Genomic DNA, 23400 nt, shown 5'->3' on the forward strand with positions numbered 1-23400 from the left:
ACAATAAACTACACAGGTCTTGGTTATAGCATGTCAATCTGTGAAAAATGCTCCAGGTAAGACAATGTTTAGTCCAAATTAGGAGGTTTTAAACAGTTGTACAAGATTTTTTTTTCTTCATTTAAACCATTTAGTAACCAGGTTTGGTTGTAATTTAGATACATTTTCAAAGTATGCCTCATCCTGGCATGTTTTATTCTTATCAGAGGCTATTCAAGTAAAAATGCCTAACTATTGACAGAGGGAGATTCCCTCCCCAGGGGATATCCCCTAGTTACCCAATAGCGCGCACTTTCTCGCGAGAAAATCTTTCTCACCACCGTGAACGCGCAGTGACGATCGAACGTGCGCGTTCAGGTCGCCTCGCGCCCAGCTCAGAATAGAGGCGAAAAATCCAGCGAAAGCCAGACAGAGGGCTTCCTGACCTGAAACATTGTGTACACCAAGTTGTTTCCGTGCGCTCCGCAGACAGAGGAGGGGGATTTTCCTTTTGCGCAACTGCTCTTTTTTTTTTTTTTCTTTTTGCAGAGACTGGGCGAGTGAAGTTGTGCTTCAATTTTTAGAGTTTACACAGGGAGAGCTGCAGCACAGCACGTCGCCACACGCAGGGAGGAGCGGAGAAGAGGGCAGAAGTTTCCGCTGGCTTGTTTTGTCACCGCGGGGCTGCTGGTGGTCAATCCGCAGGAATGTCGCACAAGGAGAGACCCGTTTTTTACCGACAGGAGCTCAACAAAACCGTGTGGGAAGTCCCGCAGCGCTATCAGAACCTGTCTCCGGTCGGCTCCGGTGCTTACGGATCCGTGTGGTGAGTAGTTGCTGCTGCAGAGTCCTGTCGAAAGCTCGCGGCGCGATTGCACAACGACCGACTGGCTTCCCATTACCCGCGGAGGCCAAGCGAGCTGGCTCTCCTCGGGAGTAGTTATTAGCTTGCATCGAGCTTCCGTGGAAGACATGCTTGAACAGCAGCTATTGTTTACAGCTTCTCGTCGTGCACTTACCATAGCAGTTCGCGTCAATTTCGGGCTTTGATTTATGTTTTGTGCACATTTGCTTGCGTTTCCATGCTCACTTTTGCTTCTTCTTTTTTTTTTTTTGCTTCTTTTTTTTGCTTTAAGTTTTAGCGACACTCCTGGTGTCTACTGTGCAGACGGCCTTCGGTTTGCACTGGTCCCTCCTCTGATTAGATGACATGCCCATACTTGTATCCTATGGAGAAAGGGTGCCTCCTCGTTGCATCTGTTCTGATGGTGTCTGTAAATAGCATGGCTGCTCTTAGTCCTGCACGTAAAGAACTAACTACCTGACCCGTCCTAGTATTGCATGTACATTATTCATTTTCCAGTTGGGTGCAGCCTGCAGAGTACCAGGAGGTCACGTGGTTTTTCGGAAAGCAGGCCCCCTTACTTCACATCGTTCTACAGGAACCCATCCGAGGATGATGATGATGACTCTAGTCTGGAATGATGTCATCCTTTCTCCCGTTGTGTTACACACGGATGAGTCACAGTCCCGAGGTTAGGTGTTGGCCTCAGCTGTGACGCCCTCCAACTCAGCCATGTCATTATGATATAGACGTGTTGGACCTGTAACTTTCCTGCTTACTTCGACCCAACTTTAGCTGCTTGTAAAGTCTTTTGCAAGAGGAATTCCACGGAAGTGCATGCCCATATTTAGAATTGACGATAATAACCGCTATTAAAGTGAATCGGGAGAACTCTTGCAAAAGTTTTCATAGCCCCCCCCCCCCCAGCTTCATGACGCAATCACAAACTGAAGTGGTTTTTATGTTAGGGAGCCACAAAACAATTGCATCCAACTGTGAAACGGAAGTCATTTTAGTCTGAGTGCAAATTCAGCTGTTAAGTGAATGCCTCGAAGGTTTATTGGGTTTATCAGAGAGGATCTTTCGGAGTACAATATTTAGCCAGTAGACCAGAGTTTCAACTCAGCAAAAGCTCTCGCTTAGACATAAATGACATTTCCAAAAATACTGAAGGCCATGCAGAGTAGGAAGCACTGATTAGAAGTAGAGGAAGGAAGAAAACATACACATATCGCACCAGATATTGCCATCGTAATATTTGCTAATGTTATTGCAAGATTTTCTAATATTGTCCAGGCTTAGTTATTCATATATTAAAATGGCCTAGTCAAATTTCCCTAAGTGTAATTTAATATCTCTGGCCAAGCTTAGATTCATGTTCACTCTCTCCATCCAAACTTCCTTAGGATTTTGCAAGGAAATTGAAAGACACATTCCTCAAAAAGACTTGCAGTAGTAATCAAAGCATGAAGTCACTGTAAAGGCATTGATCGATTACACACTTTCAGTTTTAATTTATGAAAAAAATATGAAAGCTTTGTTTCTTTTTTTTGCCTCATTTCTCAATTATTTACTATTTTGTGTTGGTCTGTCGCATACAGTTCCTCCAAAAGTCAGTCAAATGGGACACAGTCTAAAAAGTTGTAATGCTGTTATTACTCTTGTGAGGTTCTGTGTGATTTATATGTCAAACTATCTTATATTTTCCTTTTACGCTCATCTTTTCCTTGCGACTTTACTGCAAAAGGGTTGATAAAACTTTGAGCTTGCAATTTCACTCATGTCACACTGCTGTCAGCTGCTACTGTTTTTAAAAGTTAAGCAAATCAAAAAGGGAAAAAGAAGTCCTTCTCTTTTTTTGAATCCCACAACAAGTTCATGCCGTCTTTGTCAGAAACATCAAAGCCTGTTTAACTACAGTAACTTCTAATAAATCATCCGGCCAGTTTCTCCAAACAGCCTCCAGCCTCTGAAATCCTTCATTGTTTCTGAAAAGCATGAATACCGTCAGCTCCTCTAGCTGCACTCCTTTTAAGTCTTTTATTGTTGCTCCCATAGTATTGCTCAATTTTGTCACACAAATTTGTGCGAAAAAGATTTATTATGCTGGTTTATTGGTTTCCCTCTCAGTGATATAATGTGAAAACAATCCCATGTCGTCTTAGCAGTGCTCAGTTTTATTTTAAAAAGTCGCACTGATTCAAACGATTTTAAAGCTGTGTAGAGTTTACCCTGAATGTCACTGTTTGCAGAAAGTCAGCGTTGAATGGTTTGAATGGGCTCCAAGTTGACTTTTCTCAGCTAAGAACAACAACAAAAACACGAACCCAATACAGAGCCAGAGGTCAGTCACATTTCAAAGTGTCAGACAGTCAAAGATAAAAATGGGGCACAAGTGTGTAGCAAAGTTTTTGAAATTCAAATTACACGCCTTGTTGCGCTCTGACTCACTCAGTTCTCGTCTCGCAGTATTATGTTTTCAGCTTAAGTTTAAGAACAAGTCCTTTTCTGTCTTTAACTTCAGCATCTTTAGAAATCATTTTTAGTCTGTAGTTTGGACGTCACAAAACGTTACAGCAACTCTCAAATGGTTGAAAACTTCAGTTTAACATATTTGCAGTTCCCCCCCCCCCGCCCCCCGCAGCTCCGTCCTTTTTTTCTAGATGAAAGGAAAAGACTTATTTTGCCTGGAAAGTTATGTCCTTTAGTATTGCATTCAGAAAATGTGTTTTATGTGTCTTTCTGAGCAGAGCATATTACAGCTTCACTGTATGTTAATGTTTTCTATTATACTGCAGTTTACTTTTTCTTTTTCACGTTAATACTGCTTCAGTTTGCTCAAGAAAAACAAAAAACAGTAAATAAGCAGGGTGTAGCTTGGCTGCCAATTTTGACTAAGTTATCACAGCTCTTATATTTGTCATACCAGTTCACTTCTTGCATTGATTGCTCTTGTTGCCTTATGTCACTAGGAGGACATCAACACCTGAGCTCTGTAATTATGTGCATTGTGAGCTCTGACATCTTGAGCCCAAAAACAGCAAATCTAGATGATGAAGAGTGCAAATACCTCTATGACAAACCTTAAAAATGGCTTCTTTTTTCTTTTCTTAGTTTGTCATGTTTCTCAAAGGTTAGTGTGTTAACTGGAAAGGCTGCACTGGCCTACATTTCTGGATCATCTTGATGTTTGTTCTTGTCTTAAAATGGATAAAAAGATTAGTACTCATAACACCTGTCTTGCATACCTGCATTAATTAGTTTTATGTCTTGGTGCGTGTTTTTTTTTTTTCCTCCATTCTTTGCAAATGAAAATTAGGGTTGTGACAGCAAAAGTCACCTAAAATTATTTTGAGAGCCTTAAAAGTTGTAAGAATTATATTTGTCCTTTTTTTTTTTTTTAAAAAAAAAAAGGATGTTTTTTTTTAATTCACTTTAGTTAATTTAAATATTGCATTTGTACGCGATTGTTCTAAAAACAAACACACTAAGTAACAAAGGCTAAATGCATTGTAGACTTGTATGTAAAGTTTTTATTTGTTTTCATTTGATTAGAGTTCCCAATGTGTTGCTGCTGAAGACATTGCTAGAAATAAATATAGGTATAGATATAAATATCCTTTGTGGGTCCCACAGTGGGGAAATTCTGGTGTAACAGCAGGGTCAGGGCATGTGGGGTCACATAAAGATAAAGTGTTAAAAATATATAAAAAGAAAGAAAATTAAGAATGACATACTGTATGCTGCTGCTGACGGTTATAGAAAAGTTTTTGTTGTCTCAGTTTAATCACGTTGGTTTATGCTCTAATAATCTGAAATTTCACTAAAGAAAAGCACCTGTCTTCAGACTCTTGTGATTAGACTGCATTAAAACTTGCTGAGGTGTTGTTGTCAGATGTGACCAAACACCGTAAGATAAAGATCTCGATGTGTAAATGGATGTAGGCTGGCACAAAATGGCTTACTCAGATTTAGTTCACACAACAATGCGACTGTAGGTTTACGATTTTCTCCAGGAGAGAACAGCTAAAATGCACTGAAAGATGACACTGCACCCATTACAGACATCTCTACCAGTCATTTGTAGTACACATTTATGTGTTTGCTCACTTAGCGTGCCTGTTAGTCAGCAGCCTGGCTCTCCACTTCCATGAGAAGCTGGCCTCACAGCGCTGCTCCTTTTTTACAGCCCACAGTTTATGGCCATTTGTTGCTGCACTTCCATTTATCGCAGACTAATTGGACGATGTGTTCTTAGGCTTGTTCTGTTTGCCTTGTAGATTAGCAGTAGTTTTAAACATGGTTTGCTCGTGTCATATTTTTTTATTTTTTTTTTATTTTAGTTCTGGTTCTGCTGAGTCTGACTTTTCCCTCACTGCTGACACACACATGGTTGTTCCTCAAGCCTCCAACTTTGGGTGTGGGAGATTATCTTCGGCTTACTGGAAAGAGCGCAATGCTTATCTTAATGTTCTTGTTATGGACGCATGACAAATAGGGTCATAGTTTACCACTAACCCTGCTACAGCTGGGAGTAAATTCTAGGATGTGTTTTGCATTCTTGGTAGTTTAAAATGTTGACCGTCCAAGTGTGTATTAAGGTGTCCAGGAGAAATTTACACTGCTCTGTTTCTGAGTTTTGCTGCTCATTGACTAAAGTTCCTGTTTTGTATTTGTAGTCTAGTCTTGACAAAAAGCAGACTACCATTGTAACAACAAATTTGTTAGCATCATTATCAGGAAAGATTGCTATTTTTTTTCCACCCGGGTTTGCAATCGTCTTTATATCTATTCAGATTAGGTGATTGACCTGAGAGGAATGTGGGTTATCTCAAGCAGGTTGTGCTCCTTTCAGACACAGTAAAGGCAGAAATATGTTGTGTGTTTTAAAGGAAAGATCTGTCTGCCTGTGTGTTGAGGAGACCACGGAAAATCCCTGAGTAACGTTTGAAACTTGATAAAACAAAATCACTTCTCTGCTTTTCCGAGTGTTGCATGTTTGGTCCGACCGGATTCGCTGTTTTTGACAAAAAATATCCCGTTCAACTGTTTTTATTTAGAAACCGTTGCTTTGTAAGCAAAGAAGTTGTGCGGCAGTCTTCTTTTTAATTTGAAAAATCTCTGCAGTGTAAATAATCACAAATTAGCATTTTTATAAGGTAGCAATATTTGATGTTTTTCAGCTCCAGTAATTTTTTTTGCATGCAATTTCTTTGATGCAGAGTCTAATGACTTGCTAAATAATGCATTCAAAGCAGTCCTTTGTAATTACAATACAGAAATACAGTACACTTAGATATTATAATCAGCATATGTATGTAATAAGGATACCTAATATGTTGTGCAGCTTTTGTGTGATAAGAGTAATTAGTTATAAGAGATTTGATGATGGATATGTATTCCCCAGTACAAGGTTTTTAAAGTTGTAATGCTTAATATGATGACAAAATCCGTCTTTACAGCATTCAAACTTAGCAAATGTAAAATACTCCATATACAACGGTAGGTTTGCTTTATCTGGACAGTGCTTTGAACAGCAGTTCAGTACTAAAGTGGCTGTTGTTCTTCTGCCTGTTGCCGTCCACAGCGGTCATAATGTTCAGCAGCAGGTTCAGTTATTAAAGTAAGAACTGAAACCGAGGGCTCAGTGTTATGCAATTATTTGCTCCGTCTGCTGGGTTGTGACCACCTGCACAGTCAGGTGAAGGATCTCACCGTCTGCTAAATCAAGGGAAACGTTGAGCTTTTGATGCAGTTATTTATTCCCCGCCTGCATTAAGACATCGGCTGCCTTCGTCTCACGCGATTCATGCGTTCTGCTCGTTCACAGCTCGGCGTTCGACGAGAAGACGGGCCTCAAGGTGGCGGTGAAGAAGCTGTCCAGACCTTTCCAGTCCATCATCCACGCAAAGAGAACGTACAGAGAGCTGCGGCTGCTCAAACACATGAAGCACGAGAACGTAAGTCCCCCTGCAGTTCGGCCTCCCTCGCTTCCAGCAATACCTCTGTCCTGGCTCTGCAAACCCGCACGCAAACCTGCATATGTTTTTTGTTTATTTTAAGCCTTAATAACCGCCCGGTCACATTTATGTCTGCTGTACATGCAGGGAGAGCCAGGTGACATTAGGGCATCATGCAGTGCTGATTCTGGAGGGGGGGGGAGAGAACAGAGGAAAACATGTTGTGACACATGTAACTAGACTGTATTAATCAGGTTACAGGTTATTTATATGGCACGTTTGAAAAGGCTCCAATTATGAGAAAAAGTGAAGGTCATAGCAACACACTGAGGTTTCTGTTGTTCTGTGAATGATAGCATAACCAACCCAAGACTGAACTGGCCAGCTGAGGCAGGTGTCGACTCTTGCATGGAGAGGTTTTCCCCCTGCGTGTGGCTCTGTGCCGCTTTGTGCTTTCTGAGTCACCAAACAAGTTTACTAGATGCACTCTCTCATCACCCTCTGCTCTACGGAGTCTTCTTTCTCTGTGTGTCCCTTTTTGTCACAGTGCATTACTCAGGGCAGTGGCTTCAGTTGCCACAAATCACTGCTTCTGCTCCCATTTTGATTGAATAGATTCCAAAGTCTGGATGAGCATGAGGAAGAAAAAGAAGTATGAAAAATATTTCAAATTTGTTGTTTCCATTCTTTCTTTTCTTTATTCCCTTTCTTCTTTAAAGCTATACTTTCCTTCCTTCCGAAATTCTTTCCCTTTTATTTTCTCTCCTTTCTGTCGCTCTTTGTGTTATTCAAGTCCTTCTCCTTCATGCCGTCTTACTTTTTTCCTTTTGTCTCCTTCCTCTCTTCACTTTCTTTCCTTGGTCTCCCTTTTTGGTGTCCTTCCTTCCTTCTGTACTTTCATTATCCCATGATCCTTCCTTGCTTTATCTGTGTTCCTTCTTCCTTCTTCTGTGGCGTTTCCTGGTTCCAATTTAAAGCTTTACAAGCATGGACTTAAAAATGGAACTCTACAAATTAAAAAGTATTTTATATGAAAATTGTGTAGGAACTCTAATAATAGTAGCACTCCACAAATGACTGAGTTACTCTACATAAGCAGATATCGGCTATTTAAGGTTTAGAACTAAGTTGTGTGTGGAGAAATGTGCATGGCCAAGAGTTTGTTTTTGTTGGTGTGCTTGCAGCTATCACAGGAGTAAGAAAGAGACTTTGCTGAACAAATATCTGAAATTCCTTTCTTATTTTCAATTATTTGTCTTAAAAAAAAAAAACCCGACATTTTGTCACGTTCATTCATTCAGAAATTCAAGATTAGTCCTCTAAACACCCACTACAAAATTAGCCCAGCACTCACAATGCACAGTAAATGATTTCAGTGTTGGCACAAGTTTAGTAAGCAGTGACAGCATATCAACTAGAGGTGGTCCGATCGATCGGCCACCGATCATAATCGGCCGATTTCCGTGAAAAAGTGTATGATCGGATCACAGTCTCTTGTTGCCGATCACACAAACCGATCATCACCTGCATCTCATTTCGCAGCCTGCCTGTGCAGCTGGTCTCCTCTTTCCTTCACACTGCGCAAACGCGCAGCAACAAATCCTATAAGCGATGCCGTGTGGAACTATATCGCACTGAGTGAATGGGGAAGTTTGCTTGTTGCGGCGGAAAATTGAAGCAGGTCAAAATGCATCAACACGACGAATCCAATATGGCATAAAAACAATGCCATACTTGACAGAGTTTGGCTACATCGAGGCTCACTGCAGTAAAAAAGACATACGGAGGATCAGATAGCAGGTAAAGCAGCGCACAGCTACAAACACTCACCCGGATTAGCATGACGGTCAGAAAGCTAAACAAATAACCTGCAAAATTATTTAAGTCTTCAAGCTGCGATGTAAGACGCTGGTTCTGCTCTCACTGTTGAACCGCTGCTACGCTACAGGTAGTAATATTTCACAGACGGAGCTTCGCTTCTGCTCCACCTGGTAGTGACTCTCACACCGAACCTCTGCTTAAAGCTGCAGCATCTAACTTAAAAAAAAAAAATACATTTTACATACTTATTAAAACTTTTGCTGTCCTAACATGAGACAGATTATCTCTGAGAAAATAATCGATCTCCTCCCTGTTCTGCATAATTACTCCGCTCAGTCAGAAACAGCCAATCAGAGCTAGCAGTAATCAGCTAGCCGCCATGCTAACAGGAAGTTTTCATTCAGTAACTCACGATTGTTTGTTGTAATGGATCCTGTTTTTGCCTTTGAATGTCAAGTTTTATACTTGAATTTCTTGGCAATGTTGAGAGGTTTTATTTTGGCTGTGCATTATTTAGCCTCTTCAGAGCCTTCATATGATATCAGTCTGTTAAAGATAGTATTATCAATAGCACTACAATTTGCACAATGCCTGTTTTGTTTTTTTCTTGGAAAAAGTTATTAAAAACAAGTCTTTGTCTAAATTAAGGTGAATTCATGGTTACTTTTTCCACATAATGTAACCAGTAGTGCTTATGATTAAAAAAATAATTATGTGATCGGTATCGGTGATCGGCCGTGATCGGGCCTCATGGGTGATCGGAATCAGAATCGCCAGGAAAAAACCTGATCGGCACATCTCCAATATCAACACAGAAGAGTAATGTTTGATTAATGCAGTTAGGCTGATTGTCTCTGGATGGGGTAGACAGAAGAAGGGAGGCGCTGTTCAGCAGCCTCACCGCCTGAGGCTACAAGCTTGTATAAACCTGCACCTTCTACCTGAGGGCAGCAGATGGGACAGGTGATGCACCGGATGGTGTTGGTTACAAATACTTTTGCAGATTCTTCTCAGCCAGTGGTTGGTGCGGATGTTATTGCTCTCTGAAAGAATTGGCTCCAATAACTTTCTCTGCTGTGTTAGCCACTTTGCTTATTGTTCTAGGTCAAATCCTCTGAAGTAGTTACTCCCAGGTATTTAGAGTTAGGAAGTCTCTCTATTACCTCCCCGCCTGCAGAGATCTGTGAGTGGTTTTGTCTGCTTCTGCAGAAATCCACAATAATTTCCTTGATCTTCCCGATGTTCAGAATCGGGTCATTGTTGATGTTGCAGTTCAGTCCTGCACAGTGTCTCGTCAGTGCCGATGAGGCTGAGCGCTGTGATGACATTAGCAAATTTTAACAGTTAGATTTGATGGAAAGGAGGACGAGCAATCATGTATGGAAGAGAGTGCGTTTCTTTCTGTTTTTATTTTATTTTGTCATTAAAGCTTTTGATTTAGAAAGTGTGCTTATGAACTATTCTACGTCAGGCTTTCAAAAGGCCTTTTAAAGCTTGACACATGAGATAAAGATTCAGTTTTCCAGATTTAATCAATATTGACTCAAATCTTGTCTTTTCCTTTCACTTTTGGATTTTTACTCTACTTTCTGTGGGTCCGTCACATAAAATCTCTGTAAAATACGTCGTCGTAAAAGAATCTTTGTGTGAGCCTGATTCCTTTGACTAAAACCCGATGAAAGCTGGTTGTGATTCATTGCACTCTCGACATGACTTTTTAACTAGATCCTGTTTTCTGAACACACCCTTATTTCACTACTGGAACAGCTACAGCATGTTTGCTGAGCAGTTTTGGAATTAGTGTTGCACAAAGCGGCGATACTGTAGCTACCTCTCTGTATTCATATGAAAAACAGGTTTTACATGAAGTGGAGGGGGGGGATTATTTGGGATTAGTGGAATCATTGTGCTAAATGCATATCAGTGACATTGTATAGAAACTGAATAGTTTGCTCGCATAATAAAATCACACTGAAGGGCTTATGCAAGAGTGCATGCATGCTATCGAGCTCTTGTTCGTCATGTTTACAGGAAGCAAAAGCATAAAGCTGCGCAGCTTTTTGATACAAACGTGAGATTTACACGCACACACACACAGAAAAGGGATTCTGTGTTTTGCTCGTGCTGTTGCCAGGAGACTCCCCGGGTTTTGATTTTGGAAAGTCAGACTGGGCCAATCGGCTGTTTGCTGTGGCTTCAGCTCCGCCAATAAGCTCAGAGTTAGGATGCTGTGTGGGTGGGCCGCTCAAATGTTTTCACAGCACCTTATCCATCTCGGTCTCTTCTCTAGGGGATGGGGGCAGGGCTGGCACTCTATGTCAGTGTGCATGCTTGCACATTTATGTATATATAAATATGCATGATTGCGTGCATAAGCAGGTGCTTCAGATACATATCGCACAGAGTTGCTTTTGCACAGCATTCCTCACCTTTGTTTTGGTTCATCCTGCAACAGCAGGAAAGCAGTTTATTCATGTTCAGATATTCAACGCATCGTGTTTGGTTTTTCTTTTTTGCAGTTTCAGTCTCACTTGACAAGATTGTAGATGAGCGCAAAAGAGCCACTGCTCATTTTAATGTGTGCAACTTTTCTTTTATAATGAACTGTATTTAGACACATCGGTGGCATCCTACCGGTTTGTGTTTTTTAGCTTTCTGCACACACTTGACCACAAAGGAAGTAAAAAACTGTATTCTGTGTAATGTCCCCATTTGTGTGATTAAAGAGCTGTGCAGTCAAAACATAGCATGATCTACAAATAATGTAATCAGATCAAATTAGATTTGTTAGTTGGGCTTAATCTAAAGAAACATTTGAGGTCACTTTGATATCTGGTTATTGTACTTCAGTCAAGGTTACTACAGAATCTTAAATAGTTTGGAATTTACTTTTGTTATTTTCCAGATCTAGAAAACTAATAAAGAAAGCAATTGCATATGGATAAATAGTTGAGTTTCCACTGATCTACATTGGTCCACCAGAAGCCTTTAAACTTTAAATCGCCCCTTCACCACACAAAGACGTTGAAAACCAACTTCTGTGTTGTCTTGTTTGATGATTTGTAGAACATACAGATGCCAGGACCTGTTTGTTTTGCAGGTGAGGTTCTAGTACTCAAAAAAGCCAACGCAAAAAAAAAAAAAAACATTTATTTTTGAGCAAATTTCCATCTGCAAAGTCTGTATTGTTGCAACGGAAAATCAGTGGGAACCTGGCTTTGCGCGGTAAAAATAGGCCTCATCAAACTTGTTTCTCACCTCAAGCAACTTGGGTGCAAGTGTGATGCTTTCTTTTGATTTAAAACAAGCATATTTAATCATGTGAGCCGAGTATTTTCCAGTGCCGTGTTCTGTGTCGAAGAGCAGGCAGTTGTAAATGATTACTAACCTCCTAACTTATGTTTCTCTGCAGGTAATCGGACTCTTAGATGTTTTCACGCCTGCAACCAGCTTAGAGGAGTTCAACGATGTGTAAGTTACTTTTTCCATACCCCCCGCCCCCTCTTTCTGCTGCCTTTTTGTCCCCACTCCGGGAGTCTTTGGTTCTTATTGTTTTTCAGTTCCTTTTCCTCCTCTCTCTCTACGCTTCTGTTGCTTGACTTCAAACCCAAATGACGTTTGTGCAACTCGTGGCAGTTCTGCAAAAGATACTTAAAGTTTGTATGAGCCCAGCTTGTGGCGAGCGTGTACCAAGGTGAATGCAGGGCTGAACACGCGTGCACAGCGCACATCACAGCTAGTCTCCATGGTAACAGCCATCTGGCCGTCTCTGTGCATGTACTCTGTGTGTGTGTGTGTGTGCGCGCTGAATCCTCAATGAGCGTCCTTGAATTCTCTGTGTGCTGTTGCGTCATCAAGTTGTTGCACATTTGTGGAAATGTGAGCTGAACCTGCACAGACGATTCAGGATGTGTGACACCCCTATTTTAGGTGAGCGTTTGTGAAGGCAGTAAAAACTATTTTCATCCTGCAGAAAATCAGATGGACACAAGTCTCTCACTGATGATGATGATTCGGGCCATCAGAAACAGAGCATTAGACCGCGCATCAGTGCACAGCATTTCCATTTGGTGAAGCAAAATGGGTTTCAATTTTACAAAGTAGGAGTAAAAAATTCAGCTTTTGTTTCATGCTGTTCTAATTCAGGATGTTGATGCGTTCCGATTACGAATGTGTTCTGCTGTGCCAATTATGAGTTGTATGCGTTTGATTTTGAATTTCATTGATTAAGACAGTAAATGCATCAAATAGATACATCTTTAAAAAAATTAGAACATAATTGAAGAGTTGGTTTATTTTAGTAATGCCATTCAGAAAGTAACACTTACTAAGGTACCTTGCAGAAAAAAGTGACTGGATTATTGCTCAGCGGTCCATAGTCCTCTAAATGGCAAAAAGGAGTAGTAGTAGTAAGTGTTTTATTTGGGTATCAAGGTCCCAGAGTCTGGAGGAAGAGTGGAGAGGTTAAGTTTCTCCAGCCTGTGTTTACTGAATGATTGAAACCATGCCATGTGCTGCAGTTGCTATGCGTGTCTCAGGTTTTACAATTGAATTGCTGAAACAAATAAACTATCATTTTCTCATTTACCTCCTTCCACTTGGTAACTATGTCCGCTTTAGAAGCTAAAGAGAATAAAATAAAGGGAAGTATTTGTTACAAAATGCAACAAATACTTGCAATGAATGAACTGAAAAATCTCTTTAAAGAGAAAAACTAGATGTTGAAAGTGACTGTGGGCAGGTTATGGTCCTAGTTGCAAAAATGAAAGCACACCTTGTGGCCGAGAATCAACATTTTCATTTTAAGTAGATTGTATAAAAAAAAAAGCAAACCAAGTTAATATTCAAACAATATATTCCTTTGTTTGGATTCTATTATAGCGTTACAAATGAAGCATAATGGATTGACGGCCATAACTCTAAAAATATACATGCTCAGTTAGCTCCATACGGCTCCATCTATTTTAGTTGAACAAAATTGAATAAAAAGAGAATCTCTGTATAGAAATAAATGAAAAAGACATGTAAAAAATCTCTCTGTATAAGGAGCGGACTCATGAACTTAGTGAGCATATCAAGGCCGATCCATTTAAAGTGTTATTTCTTCTCCATTTTCTTCTAAAATACAAGATTTTTTGGCTCAGGAGGTAAGAAATTGTGGCTTTCTGAACATGTTAGGAATCCAGCTCCACCTCTAACAAACATGGATGTGGTTTCATTATCAGGAAAGCACGAGTGAAACTGATGCCCAAGCTGACCTTCGTTCCTTATGCTGATAATGCTGATGGGTTTTTAGAAGCTTGTAAACATCTTGCCAAGTGTTACAATGACTTACCAGACAATTAGGGAAAGTAATGTAGCACGGCAAAGCCTTCACACATCTATGAAGGCTGATGCTCATGTATAATAAAGACCACGTCTGATCGACTGTTTCGTTTGCAGATATCTGGTGACGCACCTCATGGGAGCAGATCTAAACAACATTGTCAAGTGTCAGAAGCTGACAGACGACCACGTCCAGTTTCTCATTTACCAGATCCTCAGAGGCTTAAAGGTTGGTGCGAGTCTCACTCAATCAACAGCTTTAACTAAAATGACTGAAATTAGTAACTGGGTGCAGCTGGGTAAAAATGATTCTGAAAAGCAATGATGCATATATTTTCTGTAAGCTTCTTTATAATTTTATAAACATTTATTGCTTTATCTAATCATAAGCTTTCAGGTCATCTTTGGTCTTGGATGTAATGCTTTTAGTCGACATGTACAAAAGGAGTCAAAACAATGCAATAATCAAACCTAACATGTTTTTTCATGTCTTGTTTTTGCATCAGATTAGATTGTGTTCACGTATTACATGTAAATATGTATATTATGCATATATATGTACATATTTCATTGTCTAAAATAGTATTGAGTTTGGGAGTTAAACCCATTGTTTTTGCTCTTTCTCCTACAGTACATCCACTCAGCAGATATAATCCATAGAGTAAGTGTTGGCTCTGCTGAATATGTAGATAAACTCCATATATTAAACTATTTTCTTTCAACCAAAGCATACTGTTTATTAAACATGCTGACTGAGTGGAACCCTTTACCTTTTTTAGGACTTAAAGCCCAGTAATCTGGCTGTTAACGAAGACTGTGAGCTTAAGGTGAGGAACATTTCCCAGAACTGTGTTGGACCCACATCACTGAGCGGTGCTCAGCACACTGTTCTGTCTTCTCATTGCTCAGATCCTTGACTTTGGTTTGGCGCGGCACACAGACGACGAGATGACGGGATACGTAGCAACGCGGTGGTATCGAGCCCCAGAGATCATGCTCAACTGGATGCACTACAACATGACGGGTAAAATGTCACAATTCTTAAAACTGAGATCAACATATGCGGTTTTACAAATGTTAGATTTTGTACTGTGTGCTTAATTGTACTCTTCCGTTTGGATAAATAGGCCTTATTTTTAAGGCCATTTCAAACAAGAATAGCAAAATAATCTTCAGTTCAATGTTTTTTTGTTTTTTTTTTTAAAGAAAATCTTTTTACCTCATCTGTACAGATTAATTTTCATGCTTCTGCTAACAGATTTATTTATTTATTTTTACGTTTAACAGTGGATATCTGGTCGGTTGGATGCATCATGGCGGAGCTGCTTACAGGACGGACGCTCTTCCCAGGCACAGACCGTATCCTTTCACTAATGTTACTTGCGTCCCATGCATTATTAAATCTCTCTTTGACCATCATGTCTTTAATGCTATTCATCTGGAGGACATTTTTACTGTTTATGTAACTTAGTTTTACACCAGTCTGAAAACTCAACAATCCTACCCTGCTCAGGCTAAGCCAAAAGTGTTTGCAAAGTGTTTGTAGGTTGCATGCTGGAAGAGTAAACTGATTCATGCGATGCCCTCATAGTAGTGTTGTGATGGACCCTTTAGTGCAGGGGTGCCCAAGTCCAGTCCTCGAGAGCTACCATCCTGCAAGTTTTAGAAGTATCCTCACTCCAACAGACCGGGATCAGCTCTACAGAGGCCTGGTAACGAGCCATTCATTTGATTCAGGTGTGTTGAAGCAGGGATGCATCTGAAAGTTGCAGGATGGTAGCTCTCGAGGACTGGACTTGGGCACCCCTGCTTTAGTGCATTGCTCACCATCTTCTGCCTCTCCACGACTGTGCATTGTTCTGCTTCTCTTCCACAAGGATAACCACAAACAGCAGCTGAGCATTCAGATGATTTTTTTTTTTTTTTATTAAAACATGCATGATGATAATATGTCAACACAATGAAATGCAGACGTTGGCACCTGCCAATGGGGCAGTGGTCCTGTGACAAACAAAAACAAGGGGCTGCCAGGCGATTGTGTAATGCGTTTGTGATCCTGCTCTAAGTAACCAACTCATCCACGCTTTCTCTGCATGTCCTGTGTGTGGGAGTCGTTAGAGTTGGGATTTCTTACCACGTGTGATTCACTCTTTTGAAGAGCAATCTTTCTGGTCTGCTTCCTCATAACCTCTCTGAATGAAATATGAATGTTTATTTGTCGGGATGAAATCTAAGAGGACTAGGTGTTTGCTTATTATTGTCAATTAATGCAATTATTTGCGATTGTGGTTAAAAGTTACGACAGATGTATTGTGTTCATTGTAAGTGCTGTGCTCTCTTAGTAACAGCAGATCAGATTTAAATGAATATTTGGTTCGCTGGTTTGCTGCATGTCCGGTTTCTAGAACATCAGCGTGTCGCCACATTAATGCTGTTTTCTGGATTCAATTCTCCCAGAGTGAGATTGTTTGGTGGGAGAAAATTAAAATAATAATCGGAGGTAGTTTTGTGGCTCATTTCCATTCTCCAAAATTTTCTTTTGAATGTCTGACCTGCTTATAGTACTTTTAGGCTAGTTCAATTTCTCTCCAACAGCTTATGAGCTATAAGAATAGCCTTAAGATGTATTTTTTGATTGATATATTTATATTTGAAGCTGTTGTACCATGTGTAAGAATGGAGTGGTTGTCAAACAGGGTTGGTTCTACTATTTTTTTTTTTAAATCAGACAGAATGATGACGAAGTTTAAGATCTCATATTGGCTAGAATCCCTGTGTGAGTTCCCTGGAAAATGACGACCTTTACTTCAGCTGAGATTTCCAAAAAGAGGTCAACATCTCCAAATGCAGCAAGTTCCATGGCGAGCATATTTTGAAAGCTGAAGAAAAAGTTCAAATGACGTAACTTTGCTGTACTCCATTTATCCTTCCTGTTATCCAATGAACGTTTGCTTTCCCCTGCTCTCTTGCAGCCTAAATGAGTCCCAGGCTTGTTGAAAAAGAGAATAGTTTTCTTGTATGTGATGTGTATAAAATTAAGCCTCCTTCGTCTTACTTTTATGCACATCACTCATATGTGCATAAATGAGTCATGAAAATGACTCCATTATGGTCACCAGCTGATTCCTCTGTAAACCTCTAACAATGGTCATTTGAATTCAATTTTAAGCTTGATGACAACCTCAGAGTGGAATAACACTGCACGGCATGATATTTTACGCTTTGTTATGCTTACTGAGGAAGTAAGCATAACTCCTTTCCCACATTATAATGAAATAGTTTGCAAAGTCTTATAAAGAGCATCTTTGAGACAAACTTCAATTCAAACTGAAGAATAACACAACAAAGTGTTTGAGCAGGCCTCTTCAAATCCAGTCCTTTAGCCACTGGTTTGAGCATTTATTTATGTTTGTGTTTTAATACAGATAAAACATTCCATTAACAAGTCCAAAGATGAAAAAACAAAAATTATTTAATCCTTACTGTGTTTGCAAGACATGAATGGGAAAAGCAGAAGCAGCGGCAGATGAGAATGAATGATTTCCAGACGTGAACAGCAGCAGGGATCGTTCTTTAAGATCAATGTTTATCAGAGAAAAGACTGTGAACTATTTTTCTGAAAATGAGAGAAACGGCAGCTTTTGTCCATGAAAGTCAACAAAACACCAGTCAATTTGCTGGAGATGAAGAAAAGGCTTTTCTGTGTCGGACAAAATGCTTTTGACATCTGTCAAACAAATTTAGCGCTCAAATGTGACGATGTTTAGTGGACCACATTTATCCAAACAAGTGATATGTAATGTTTTCATTTTCTGCTCTCAGTCTTGATAGAGATTAAATACTGCAGCAATTCCCATTCAGTCTCGCTGCGTTGCATTTATTACTCTAAATCTCAGCTAAAATTACTTTGGATTATTTCTTCATTTTTTTGCATGTTTTATCACTCATTTTTCCTTTTTTTTTTATCAGTGCCGTCCATCCATTCCTTTGTTTTTTTTTTTCCTTCATGTGAGTGTCGTAGACATTGATCAGTTGAAGCTTATAATGATGCTCGTCGGAACCCCAGGGCCCGAGCTCTTGATGAAAATCTCTTCAGATTCTGTGAGTGCTAAGTACCATCCCGCCTAGTTTGTCCGTTGCCTGTCTGTGCGTTCATTTGCCACTGTTTTGTTCTGGTTATCGTTCGCCCACTTCCTTGTGTTTATACTAAACCATCTTCAGTCCAGCTTTGTGTTGGACTGCAGTTTGACTTGTTTTCTCTTTGCTTTCCATGTCTGTCGAGCATTCTTTGAGCCCTGCCGAGCGCTAAAGGATTTATAAATCTTTTTATCTGTGACAGTCAAAAGAATGCTGTATGTCGCAGCTTTTTGTCTGATACCTCCCCTTCCACTCTTCTACATCTGCCTCTTTCCATTTAATTATAGACTCCACTAACCCCCCCAATTGCTTGTTGACTCGCTATGATTCCCCTTGACTCCATGGCTTTAGATATAAACCAGCTGCAGCAGATAATGCGCCTGACGGGGACTCCCCCAGCCTCCCTCATAAGCAGGATGCCCAGCCATGAGGTGAGACCCCCCTTTCCCTTCCCCAGGTGGCCTCCTTCTTCAGCCGGAGTCAGAGGACGGGGGCAAGCAGTCAGCTGTCGGCTCGATGTTTGTTTGCAAACAGATAGCGGCAGACTTCCCTTCCCCACCAACAGGCTCACCACCACTCTTTGCTGTCGCTCCACTTCTTCCCTGTTTCCTTTCTGACTCACCATGCCTGTCACTGCGATGCCTTTCGGAGTGCTGTCGTGGTGCGGCTTCTGTTGCACTGGTGATTAGTTTTCAGTAGGAAATTTTGTGCAGCGTTTTATTTATTTATTTATTTTTTCATGGGGGGTTGTACTAACTTAGGTGTGTAGAGTGTAGGTCGTTGGCTAAAAGTTTGGAGCCGTCTCGCTACACCCGGTTGGGTTGCTGTGTGAATATTTCTCGATGGTGACAATAAAAGGCGGCATTATTTTTATTTTTTTTTAAAACAGTTTGTCTTATTTTGTTTATCTCTTTAACAGGCAAGGAACTACATTAACTCGCTTCCTCACATGCCCAAGAGGAACTTCGCTGATGTGTTCCTTGGCGCCAACCCTCTTGGTAAGTTCCTCTTTCGTTGTCGGTCTGTGGTTTTTACCACTTCTGGCTCACTGCTTCCCCCTAGTGGCGTCATAAAGCATTATTTTTTTAAAGTTGCCATTAATCTTCACAGTAGTATAAATCGATCTAAATGTATTTCTGCTGTTAAAAGCAATTGAAAAATGTTATGATGAAGCAGTATAGCATTGAATAAGCTTACTTATTGTGTATTTTATGTATCTGTTTTAGCTATGTGTATTTTTGTGAGTATTTGATTGAAATATGGCTGGAATGGTCATCTTGGGTTGAACAGCTCATTTTCTCTTTATGTAAATACGAGGCAAATGTAAGTTTGCACTTCTTTCTGCTTTTTCATTCATAGTTTATTTTTAGCTGTTACATTAACTTTTCATATGCATCACTGAGTGAATGAAATACAAGATAAAATGAAAAAATGTTACCTTTTGCATCGGAATAAGTTGCTAATATGAAACTGCTAGTAAAGACTGCGAGCAGGGGGCTAAAAGTTATTGAGATGAAGTTTCAGCACATCAAGATATTATAAGTAAAGGAAAGAGGTAAAATTGTGCAGATGGATTGGAATTAGAAGCTACTCAAGTTTGCTTACATTTTACAGTGCTTTCCTCTGTTGTTTAAAATTTGTCTCCATGAAACCAGAAATCTATTTTGATGGGATTTTATGTGATAGTCCAACACATAATTCTGAAGTGAGAGGGGGGGAAAAAACTTTTAAATTTCTTTTATCAAGTTGCAAGTGATACAGGCTGTAATTTTGTGAGTTGTAGATATAAATAGGTTTGTGCAGAGTTTATGCTCAGCTTGCGTGCATCCCTCCTGTAATTCAAAATGGCATCTCCAGACGTTAAGTGTCTCCAATTTGATTTTGTTTAGGAAAGAACTGAGTGGAAAATTTAGTTTCGCACAATTTATTTTAATGTACCTCGTGCTGCAAAACCACACATGTCTAGATTGTCACAGAATGTCTAAACACGTCAGCGTTCCTCACTGTAAACCCTACAAAACGGTTGTGCAACAACCATTGTGCTTTCAGCTGTAGACTTGCTGGAGAAAATGCTGGTGCTGGACACAGACAAGCGGATCACGGCGTCGGAAGCGCTGGCGCACCAATACTTCTCTCAGTATCACGATCCAGACGACGAGCCCGAAGCGGAGCCCTACGACCAGAGCTTTGAAAGCCGCGACCTGGAAATCGAGGAGTGGAAGAGTAAGTTTGGAAGAGATGGAAACCCAGGTTGGGATAAGAATTTTGTACTAATTGCTGCGTTTTTCCTCCTTTAGGCCTAACCTATGACGAGGTAGTCAGCTTTGAGCCGCCACCTTTAGACGATGAGATGGAATCCTGAGTGGGGAAACGCCTTTTCTTCCTTTTTGTTTAGTTCTTTTATTATTCTTTTTTTATTTCAAAGGAACACTCTTAAAACTATCAATCACATGTGACCATCTATTTGTTTCCTGCTCACATGCACAACCATGACATTCAAGTGCCTGCCATCATTTATATCTTGGGGACGTTGTGATAACATGTTCATAACGCCCCCTAATTTGAACCCTCTTCTGAGGCCAACTTTAACTGTTCCTTGTTTCGTCTTTTTTGCTTCCACCATTTAATTATTAGTTTTCAAGTTTTAGTCACCCAGCTTAAAAAAAAGCATACATGCCAGTATCTGAAAACAATTTCAGGAAATGTATTCGAAGATTCACATTTACAAAGTTTTACTACTTAGGAGTTAGCACAGCGGGGGCAAATTTTATTAGTATTTCTCTCCTTCAGATATTAGACAAAATGTTATTTCTGTGTAGATATTGCAGCAAACAGTATTTGTACATAAGTATTTTAGGCAAAAATAATTATCACATTAGAATATTCATCGACACTTTAACCAATCTCTTCAACAGTATGGATTTGATTACCAGAGTTCATACTAAAATGGCCTAAATTGATATTGTATGTAATTTATACTATGTATGTACAGAATATGAGGGGAAATGTATGAGATTGACTCATTTTGACAAGAAAAAAAATCTAGGCTTTATATTTCTTCTTGGTTTTGTAGACTTGGTCATTTTTTTAAAAAGAAATTATCACTTATGGGAGAACTGCATATTCATCAGATACATCTGTTTGTTTTCTCTGCATCAATTCATGAAACTTCTTTAGCTCCAAAATGAATGTTTTAGCAGTCATCAAAGCTCCAGTATCACAGCAGCATGATGAAGACAGGGTTGGCTTCGTAATTTATTCAGATCTGATGTTTCCTGTGAGAACATTAGCTGTCAAATGTAATTTAATCATATTGCATTTTATAAACCATTATTGCATTTATTGTGTGTGTTGAATGTTTTTGGGCACCAGTTTGCTCTGTATTTATGATCCTTTTTGTTAAGTTGTTTGTATATCAGTGTAAAAGAGAATGTTATTAGTCAGATTTTAGGGTTGTTTTTGTTATTTATGGAGAGCCTCTTGTTTCAGTATCCAAAGGCATCATTAAATATCTGGTTCCCCCCCTCCCCCCTCATTGGCATCAGGGACTGCAGTTACAGCTTGTGTATGTATGCAGAGAGAAAGAGCCATGTTGTCTAAAATGTGTTTATGTTAATTGGTTGAAAACTGAGTTCTCAGCATCCTGTCGGTATGATAGTCCTGTTTACAAAAACGAAGATGGTAAACATATTCAGAAATGTAGAGCCTTGAAAATGTGTTCATACTCCTTTAATTTTTCCACATTGTGTTATGTTACAACAAGAAACTTTAAGGTATTGTAATCAAACTTTATTTGATGGACCGACACATAGCATTGGATAATTAAGAGGCACAAACAAATTAATGTTTTTTTTTCTCCATAAATAAAAATGTATCATCAGAACTTTGGGGAACTGCCTTTTACTTTAATTACAGCTGGAAACACTTTATTTCAACTGGCTTTGTCCATCTAGAGACAAAACAATTTTGGATGAAAACCATCTGTGAACATTGACTTTTCCCAGTCTTGCCACTGTTTCTTAATTGGAATTAGGTCTGGACTTTGACTGGGCCATTCATCCACATAAATATGCTTTGTGGCCACACACGAAGTTCTTCTTTAGTACTAGATCGTACTAGAGAATGTTCTTCCACATTTTTCTTCTGTGTTATGACATTTGGGCCTCTTCACAATTCAATGCTTTGTGCTGGTCTATCACATGAAATCTAGATAAAATGCATCAAAGGTTTTATATAGTTCCAGGGATATGAAAAGTTTGGAAAGTCACTGTTTACAGCATCCCCGTCAGACCACTAAAATGAAGATTTCACTTTCAGAAGCCGGAAAATATTTTCCAGTCAAACCACATTTCTAGTTGTACCACAGTTGCTCTGGCTAAGTCATCCAAACGACATTGCATATCTTTTTTTATTTTTATTTCCTTCTGGTTAGTAAATTGTTTTTTTTTTTTTTTTTTTTTTTATGTATTACTTTACTGCATGTTCTATAAAAAAAATTTATGTCAGTGATTTATATAGGGCTGATTTTTTATTTTTTAAGATATTAGGAGGATCACAAGAACCGAAATGTTCACGTACTAGAATATCCAAGCAAGGCACATGAGTGGATGTTTACTCACTAGATGCTAAAGGGTGATGCCGAATTCTGTCATTTTTACACATCTGCATCAATCGGATTAAGATGTTTCTTCTCCAGGTCCCAATGTCATAAGTTAACCTGGTTTGCTTGCTTTGCCTGAGATATGTTCATGTATTTTCCACTGAGTTCTTCACCTAATGTACCAAGATAGCAAGGTCATGCTATGTGTAAATATACAACCATCAGTAAATAAAGGCTACTATTTTTCAAAGCTGTAACAGCGTGCGTTATTTTGGGTTGCGGTTTGGTGGTTAATAAAGCACCACAAGGGGGCAGCATAACGTAATCTCTTATTCAGAGAATTCAGTCCATTTTTCTCCACACCACGCATTTTATAATGCATTTTTATTACATTTAATTTGCATTGTGGCTGAGCACCTTTAAAGGTGCTGACTGATCACAGCTTTAACATTGCACTCGGCAACTTCTTGGTCTCGCAATTAGATAAGAATCCTATTTATAGAAATCAATTTAACGCCAAACAAATTGAAATTCTAAAATTAATTGTGTGCAAGTGTTTGCAAATTTAATCTGTTTGAGCACAGGTAGTCTACTATTCCTACTTCCACAAATTGATGCAAAATAAAATTATTTGTAGGTATAGTAGGTTGATCACTACTGTAGTCTTTTGATTTTAAAGCAATTAGGTGATTCTGTAAATTTAAATGCTTCTGCAGTTTTCCGCAAGCGTTTGA

General features: G+C 39.5%; 1 protein-coding gene across 2 annotated transcripts; it reads left to right on the plus strand.

Moving 5' to 3' along the window:
* The first annotated feature begins 261 nt into the window (after positions 1-261).
* mapk14b (mitogen-activated protein kinase 14b) lies at positions 262-22916 on the plus strand. Of its 2 annotated transcripts, none has more exons than XM_014986324.2 (12): positions 262-805; positions 6654-6783; positions 12017-12075; positions 14047-14158; positions 14561-14590; positions 14709-14756; positions 14839-14953; positions 15217-15288; positions 18418-18497; positions 18986-19064; positions 20116-20289; positions 20364-22916. In XM_014986324.2, the coding sequence occupies exons 1-12, from the start codon at positions 687-689 to the stop codon at positions 20426-20428; spliced, it is 1083 nt and encodes a 360-aa protein (XP_014841810.1). In that variant the 5' UTR covers positions 262-686; the 3' UTR covers positions 20429-22916. The 2 variants fall into 2 exon arrangements, with proteins under 2 accessions (XP_014841810.1, XP_014841811.1); XM_014986325.2 differs by lacking the exon at positions 18418-18497 and adding an exon at positions 17951-18030 and having other exon boundaries at positions 265-805.
* The last annotated feature ends 484 nt before the right edge of the window (positions 22917-23400 follow it).

The sequence above is a fragment of the Poecilia mexicana genome, unplaced genomic scaffold (genome assembly GCF_051168715.1).
Source record: "Poecilia mexicana isolate PSO_F unplaced genomic scaffold, ASM5116871v1 scaffold_5, whole genome shotgun sequence".
Classification (NCBI taxonomy): domain Eukaryota; kingdom Metazoa; phylum Chordata; class Actinopteri; order Cyprinodontiformes; family Poeciliidae; genus Poecilia; species Poecilia mexicana.